Source organism: Fukomys damarensis, unplaced genomic scaffold (genome assembly GCF_012274545.1).
Source record: "Fukomys damarensis isolate Sample0158 unplaced genomic scaffold, DMR_v1.0_HiC HiC_scaffold_11, whole genome shotgun sequence".
Taxonomy (NCBI): domain Eukaryota; kingdom Metazoa; phylum Chordata; class Mammalia; order Rodentia; family Bathyergidae; genus Fukomys; species Fukomys damarensis.
The window spans coordinates 37,245,616-37,254,716 of NW_022900923.1; the positions used below are offsets into that span (position 1 = coordinate 37,245,616).

Consider the following 9,101-nt stretch of genomic DNA (forward strand, 5'->3'; position numbering starts at 1 on the left):
TCAAAGGATGTTATTATTAAAAGTAGAATTCATTAAAATAATTAAATTTAATACTCTTCTGCTGCCACAGGAAGCATATTTTACTATTATTTGAAGCATAGCCCTACTCCACAAAAGTGTTTCTCAAAGGGTGATCAGAGAACCAAATATTTCCCAGTTTCCCCCATTCCAAACACACCAAATATTTGAAAAGAAGCTGATTTTCTGGGAACTCGCCTAAACCTTTTGTGTTACTATCTTCTGAGAAAGGTCCCAAGAATCTGATTTTTAAGTAAATACTACTCCTACTGATTGTTACACACTGGTGTTTGAGAGACTATTATGCCAGAAGATACATTTGAGCCTTTCATATCTGCTATTCACTTTATAGTTAAAATTATTGTCTTCTACTATGTACTCTAACACCAGGCACCTAAACCATGAGGCAGATTTATATGCAGACTTTGGTTCTTTATTAAGAAATTCCTTTGTTTATATCCAATATCAGGCTTGTTTTATACCACTGTAACCAAATATAATATGATGTTGTTCTAAATTGGCTCATTAACACTCAAAGGCAAGTAATTCTTAGATGAAGGATTATTTCTCAACACAGAATAGTGCTTTCTTTTTACATTGTTGCTTTCTTTTTTCCCTTAACAAGACTTTTTACACAATAAAAGGTGTCGATGAAGATATAAAAATTTGTATTCTCAGGCTGGGCATGGTGGCACATGCCCACCATTCCACCATTCTGGGAGGCTGAGGAAAAGGATCACAAGTTTGAGCCTAGCCCAGGCAATTTAGTGACACCCTGTCCTAAAATTTAAATTTAAAAAAAGTCTGGTGTATTCTCTATGGTAGTTATCAGAGAATGTTTACTTCTTTAAAACATTCAAAGCAATAATCTTTTTCTTTTAATGTGACTTTTTAAAAATGAAGCTATCAGTCATCTGTTAGTAAATGTAAAAGGAAGTTAAATGGAGAAAGCAGAAGGAAGCGACTTTAACTTTGCATCAGACACTGAAGTGAAGGGGTGATAAGCTAAGGCATAGTCAGAGGTTCTTAAGGAAGACTTAACAGGAGGTACCCTGCCCACGGCACACCGAGGTCAAGACTTGGTGTATTATGGGAACTGAGGGCTCTGACGTCTGTTTCAGGCTCATATTTACAGTACTCAAGGCAAAAATCTTTTGATAGGGGCTGTCCAAAAGACCCTTCGCATAGGGTTTCATAGAATTCATCATTCTAATTATACAGATTTTATCTGATAGACATGATTGGATATTAGAAAATTTATGCTTATTTTCTTCATCTCCATTGATTATTCATGTACTTTTAGAAAGCAAATATGCAGTAGGTTTAAAAAGATGTTTGGAAAAACAATAAATAAGTTATCTGAAAATATTTTTTCCTATTGATTTCTCTTTCACTTTTGATTGAAACTCAGAACCTAACTAAATATATATGACCTTACCTAACTATTCCAAATGACAGAAATATTTTTTTCTCATGTCATTTTTTTATCAATAACAGTTATTAAGAAAGGTATTTTAGGGTTGAGGAAAAAAGATAACACTATTATTCCTATCTCTTCATTTTTTTCTTATAAACACAGTTAATTATAATGTATCTTATTTCTCTGAACCGAAATGCATAAACTAAGATTAAAATAAATAAAATTTATAATGCAAGTAGAGTAATAAAGTAATAACTGAAAACTTACACTCTCTGGTATTGTTGGGAGTCCAGTTATATCAGGGGCAATGAAGTAAGAATGCTAATTAGTAGAAATAAATCATAAAGGAAAAAAATTAGAATTTCATATTACATAAATTTAGGTTAAAATAAGAAAAATATATTGACTAATTTAATAAATGCCAGAGACTGACACTCAGGGTTTGTTGAATTTGAGACACTCTTTTGTGAGATGGCAGATTTGTTAGATTTTATAACAACTTTCTCATATAAGAAGTTAATTATTGATTAAAAATACTTTACTTTTAAATTGAACAGGAAAATTGAACAGAAATAGAATAAGAATCTTGGCGAATGTTTTAAAGCAAAAAAAAGTATATTACCAAATGATTTTTATATATATTATAAAACTATATCATTTGGTAAAGTTCTAAAATAGCTTTTCTCATGTCATTTTCTTAACAACAGATATTAAGAAAGGTATAATGGAGCAGAGGAAAAAAGACATATAATACATGTGTATAAGAATATATAAAGTAATATGTATATTATTAAAATATACTTAGTTTAGGTTAAACAGGCAAAATAACGCTTGCTAACCCAAGAATATACTGATATCTGTTGTTTCCTGAGTTTCCATCATAAATTACAGCAAATCTCTTCTGCAAATATTAGCAAGTATATTATTTAGAAAGTAGCGTAAAGCATAATTTTTAGATGTTTAAAACTTAGTTACTTATCTCAAATAACGGTTCCTATATATCCACTAAACAAAAACTAGTTGATTTCTACACTGTACATTCATTGAAATACTTATATAAAAAGTAGAATATGTAAATGCCCTCATTTTTCCCATCATGTTCACAAATTTTATCATTCAGAAAGTACAATTTAATCATCAAAAATGGTTTATTTTCTGTTTATATTAATCTCCAAAATCATTTACTATCTTAATCACATTAAGATGCAATTAAAAATTACAAATTGGAAAGAAAGTATGTAGACAATATTTGAGCACGACTCAACTAGTTTGAACATGGTTAGCGAATACAGTCATATTGCATCATCTTCCAATATGGAAAAACAATATCAGATAAGCCACGAGATAATCTTGTGACAAAAACAGTGAAAGGGATGTCATGCTATGAATGGAATTTAAGATTGCCACTACTGAAAATGGAGAAAATGCATATGTTTGGTCTCTATTAACTACCTTTTTGGGGGGTTTTGATAGCAATGTATTTCATAAAACTATACTTTATTCTACATCACCAAAGGATAGTATAAACAGAAAATACATGCAAATGATTAATTTTAAAAGGCAATTTATAATTTCCCAAGGGACTAGAGTGACTTATAAAGATGTAGAGAAAGAAATAATGATTTTCCCAATTTAATAGTGATTTTTAGAAGCCAATGTCCTTTTAACTCACCGGTATTAGTGAGAGCTGATCTTTCAAAATTTGCTCACTGGCAATAAATATTTCTTGATTCTTATAATACATGAGAGAAAAATGAATATTTTACTTTTAAGAGAAAGCTTATATAAAAATGTTGTGTGTTCAAGACAGACGTATGCCGCTACGTTACTCACTGAAAATACTTGAATAACAATTGTAAATGCTATTCTAAATGCTTTGTTAATTTTGTGCTCTTAAAAAAAAACCTAAAAATTGTTTTCATTTTGTCAAAGTAAAGAATGCTGTGGATTTTTAGTGCTTTTGAAATATTGTTTTTTAAAACTCAGTCAACACATTAACTTTTTTGTAAATCTCTAATACTCTAGTGACTGCTACCTACTTGCAGGAACTAAAACTTCCACCATCACTGATTTTAATGTGGCAACAAAAAACTAAAAACTCTACTAGTAGCTGAAGATGAACATTCTAGTCCAAAAGTACCACTCATTAAGATCATAACTCTTGGTCCATAACATTAGTAATATGTTATTGAAAACAAATTAATTAATGAAGTTTATACAAAAGTAACCAGCTAATTTTACCAGTATGTAAGATAATGTAGCCTGAGAACAAGTGTACAAGATTTGAAAACTCAAAAGCCTAGCTGTTGAACAAGTATTTCAACCTCATCATCATCATCAGGGAAATAAAATTCAAAGCCACAATGTGTTATCATTTTAACCCAGTAAACATGGCTATTATGAAAAAGACAAAACACATTACTAAGTATTAAGGAGGATATAAAGAAAAGGGGAACTCTTACACACTGTTGGAAGGGATGTAAACTACTATATCCATCATGGAAAACAGCACAGGGGTTCTGCAAAAAATTATAAATACAACTGCCCTATGATCCAGCATTTCCACTCCTGGGTGTGTATCTAAAGAAAGGGAAATTGGTGCACCTACACTTCCATGTTCACTACAGCACTACTCACAACAGCCAAGGTATGAAACCCATCTATGGGCTCCTCAAAAGTTGCATATGTTTTTGAAATTGGGGTATATATCCATAATTGAATTCTATTCAACTGAATACTACTCAATTGAATACTATACAGCCATAAGAAATGAAATCTTATAATCTAAAGCACTATGGATGAAACTGGAAGAAATTATAGGAAGTGAAATATGAAATATGAAAGATGACATTTTTTAGAAAAACCAAGGCTTTTCTTTGTTCCCTCCTGTTCTGCTGCATTTGCACCAACACTGCATTCTTTTGACTTCAATGACCTATATGTATGAATTTCTCCTCATTGCTTTACTGATTTCCCTTCTTCTTCCTCCTCCTCCTCCTCTTCCTCCTCCTCCTCCCTCCTCCTCCTCTTCTTCTTCCTCCTCTTCCTCCTCCTCCTCCCCCCTCCTCCTCCCCCCGCTCCTCCTCCTTAATATCTGGACAACTAGATCTTAGCCTCTCCTCTACGCTCTCCATCTATTTTCAGTTGCTACAATTTTTATCTGCTGATGATTCCCAAATCTGCATTTCAGGTTATCTTGAGCTTTCAATCCACCAATCTCCAAATGACTACTAAACATTTCCACCTTTGTGGGATTCAATGAGCCAGTGCTAAAGTCACAGATTAGAGACATTAGCGCAAAAAGAAAGCATGATGTTCATTCTAGAAGCGAAGACAACAATGTGAACAGAATAATGAATTTAGGAAAAAATAGTGAGACAAAAAACATGAATAAAGCTAAGAAGCAGATGGATTTGATAGCCTGGTCAAAAGTGTAAACTAATTCTCTATAAATGTAGTTACAAAAGCTCCTTAGCAAGAGACTTTACATTTTTTAAGTTTACTCTGGCAGTATTTTGAAGAAAGGACTGAAAGAAGAGACTGTAAGAACAATTTGAAAGTGCCGCACACCTGAACTAGGTGATGACAGTGGAAAATGTAAAAACCGAATAACGTAAGAGAACGTTATTATTAAATGAAACAAAAGGAGAAAATTTAAGCAAGAAAAAAGTATCAGAGAAAGAATGTAAGGATGACAATTTCCTGATCCTGAAAAAATTTAAGACCTTCTTTATATGTTTCAAGTTACTTTTTTTGTAATATTCCTTACATCTTTACGTTTTTTCTTCTTTATTGAGACAGAAGTTCATTTGTTGTGGGGGAGGGGGGGTTACCGGGGATCGAACTCAGGACCTTGCACTTGGCAGGTGGTGGCACCACTGAGCTAAATCCCCAGCCCAATTCATTATTATTTTGGAAGAAAAAAAAAAAAAAGCAATAAAATGAATGTTAACTCTCTCTTTAGCATACCAAATTAATGGAAACATCAATAATTTATTTTCATGAACTTTGAACATTTACAAAACTGCATGCGCTTTTAGAAATAGATGGCACAGTTCACTGAATATATTACTCATTATAGACTCTATTTTGACAAACTTCACTTAGATTCCCAGTGTTTTGTGATAACATTAGAAGATGTACTGAAGTACGGGGAAAGAGAACTTACAACCTAGAATTTTCTTTCCATGTATTATATACCATTATCTCTTTATGTTAAGTACTGTTTCGGGTTTAGGAGTTGTAGCAAGAGTGTGTGTGTGTGTGTGTGTGCCCTTTACTGTATGCAGATTAAAAAGGAAAATCAATGTTCCTCACAACCAAAATATCCTGACAAATTTGGTTATTTTCAGTTCATACTAAAGTTTGTTAATTCTGTAACTTAACAGCTACCAAAATACACAATATATCAAGTTTGATAGTTATAGCATGTCAAAAACTCAATATTATCACCTAGTAATGTTAGTACCATCACTGTCTTTGTCTTAGAAATAAAAGTGACTTTACAAACAATTTCTATAAAGTACATGTGTTCTTATGTGAAAAATTACTATGACTCCAAAAAGATGATTAAATACTTACCATACTCAAATTGACAGGAGTGTTTGCCTGTGGTACTGGGTGGTTATAGAGTGATTTGAGAGTTTCATTCAAATCATTTTCCTTGAAAAATACAAAAAAGTATATTTAATAAATAAAATATATATCAAGCAAATACAATAAAAATACCCTTGTATATTACTGGGTAGAAAATAAAAATGGTACAGGCACTATGGAAAATGGTATGGCAGTTTCTCAAAAAGTGACACATAAAATTACTATGTTATACAGCACTTATATTTATACATATACTTAGAAAAACCTGAGTAAGAATGAGAAGTGACATTTTTACAGCCATCTTCCATAGAAGCCCTGCTCACAATAGTCAAAAGGTGGATGTAAGCTATGTGTGCATTAACAGATGAATAAACAATTTGTAGTATATGATAAAATACTATTCTGAATTAAAAAGGGGATTCTAACACATCTTATAATATGAGAATCTTAAAGACATTTTGATAAGTAAAATAAATCAAACCAGTCACATAAGGACGCTGTGTGATTCCACTTATATGAGTACGTAGATTCATACAGGTACACAGTACAATAGTGGCTGACAAAGAAGAAAGGAGGAGGAAACAAATATTGCTTAATGAGTACAGAGTTTCACTTCCCAAGCTGAAAAGTTCCAGAGGCGTGTAGTATTGTCAGTTGTTCTCTCCCACCCGCCAGGATGGGAGTCGAACTCAGAACCTTGCGCTTGTGAGGCAGGCACTGTGCCAATGAGCTAAATCCCCAGCCCAAGTACTGAAGGTTAGTGAACAGTGTGAATGACAAAAAAACTAGACACTTAAAATAATTAAGGTGGTAAGTTTATGTCATGTGTATCTTAACACTATAAAAACAATAGAGAAATAGCATAGCTTACCAATTCTTTAGCCAAGTAATCTGCCAGAGTATTTAGAAGCTTGTAGTATACCTCAAACCATGGCAGGTAACTGTAACAAAAAATTGTTTTAGTAAGTGTGTGCATATATATACATGAAATTCAGAATCAAGCAGAGGAAATAAGTTTATACTTGTTTACATGGGTTGATCCTGGAAAACACTTTTTAAAAAACTATACTCATGTTCTCTTTACTGTTTCAGAAAAGTTTTATCATCTATTTTTAGTTCCATAAAATAAGACCAATTCAAAGTTCAATTATAAAACGTTGTTTATTACATACTTCTATTTTACATACTTCTATTTTAAAAGTAATGTGATTTCATAGTTATCACTAAAGGCATTCATAAGATGAAATTTAAGTACTATGCTATATTAAAACTAATTTCAAAAGGCATTAAAAACAACATACAATTATAATGATATATAATTTAACTACACGTGTATATTATGAGAAATACATCTTTAGGCAATTTCCTCTTCTGAGTATCACAGAATGTACTTTCACAATCTAGTAAGACTTCAATGCAGGGCTGGGTATTTAGCTCAGTGGTTCCAGTGCCTCCATCAAAAGCAGAAGTACCCAAGTTTGATCCCCAGTACCAAAAATAAGAGTTCACTGTCACTGAGTAATAGAATCTTGTGGTTCCACTGATGGACAGGTGGAAGTCACTGACTTTACCCCACCACCTTGCAGCACAAAACTGTACTTTTTTACAAATACATTGAATTGAACTTGTAATACTATAGAGCTATGTATTTAATCAGGCCTTCAGAAATTATATTTAAATAGGATGGTAAATCCCAAACATCAATATAAATATTAGAAAGCCTATTCTAAAAAGTGTAAAGAGTGTAATTGCTCTTAGACAAAATCAATTTAATTCATTTTGCTAGATTAAAGTATAACTATCTTTTAAGAAAGCTAAACATTGAATCTAAAAATCATTTGTATGAAGTAAAATTTTATTCTCTATTAACAAACTGAAATACTGGTTTACTTAAAACCTGCCCAAAGTTTTAAATTTATTGTTTATTAAAATCAATACTTTCTATACAGAAAAACAGGGAATCAAAATTTACATCAGCATTGTTAATTATCAATTAACAAATACTCATTTTTTTTCAAAGCATTACTATTATAAGCCACTCAGGGAAAATATTGTGATAAGGTATAGTATGTGCATTAAAACACACAGAACTTTTTAAATCAATGAATAGCACTTAAAGACCATTCTATCAGAATTTTTCCCATGATTTATTAGTAATGAATCATGCTTTTTGAATCAGGATCAAACTAAAGTCATAACAGAAGAAGAATAGTTAAATAAGCTACAGTACCTTTATTCAACAGGGTAATATGGAGTTCTTTAAAATGGTAATTACAAATACTAATGATGTCTAAAATGCCTATAGTATTTAAACATATTTACCCAACTATGGTTAAACCGAGTGAGTTGAATACATGGACTTATTTCTGTGACCTCAGAAGTAGCACTAAAATGACAGCATATGAGTGTAACAGGGCACAGATTAATAAGTTTGGAGGATCTAGAAAAAATAATGTGTGATATTATGAAGAAGCTGAGCAAACAAAGTGACAACTGACTTAGCAGGATAGAAGAAATCAAAACCTAAGTGCCAACAGGTGGAAAACTGACCAACAAATATGCAACCTACACAACTGTGTGACACTGATTTCGGAATCTCTTAAAAAATCACCTCACGATGCCGTTTTCTTGGTGTAAACTTACCACTGCCCAGTCACTGTTTCCAATTCTGTTTGGCACCTTACTCTTAAATACAAATTATTCCAACCACAAGAAAAAATGAAGACACACCTTTATGTATAAATGAGCAAACATAAAAGGAGCAACAAGTAGATGCCAAATCAGGAGAAAATTTTCCCAAGTATTCATAGCAGCTCTGAATAAAAAGTAGGCTGCTACTAAATAAAACTAATTTTTTTAAAGGAAAAACAATTAGTAGAGAACAGGAAAGGGCTTTCAGGAATTCTAAAAGCTGCTGCTGGATGTGGTGGCACACAACTATAATCCTAGCTTTCGGAAGGCTAAGATAGAAGGAAGGGTTAAGAATTTGAGACTAGCCTGTGCGTTCAAGGCCGCACAGAGTACACAGCAAGACTATGTCCTACAAAAAAAAAAAAAAAAAAAAAAA

General features: G+C 32.1%; 1 protein-coding gene across 1 annotated transcript in view; it reads right to left on the reverse strand.

The window, feature by feature from the left end:
* Dennd1b (DENN domain containing 1B) overlaps positions 1-9,101 on the reverse strand; it is a 218,564-nt gene that overhangs the window by 107,664 nt on the left and 101,799 nt on the right. The window contains exons 6-9 of the mRNA XM_010635412.2: positions 6,906-6,975; positions 6,020-6,100; positions 3,111-3,170; positions 1,706-1,759 (exon numbers count right to left, since the gene is read on the reverse strand). Of these exons, the coding sequence (XP_010633714.1) occupies positions 1,706-1,759; positions 3,111-3,170; positions 6,020-6,100; positions 6,906-6,975 (265 nt within the window). The remainder of the gene's footprint in view (positions 1-1,705; positions 1,760-3,110; positions 3,171-6,019; positions 6,101-6,905; positions 6,976-9,101) is intronic.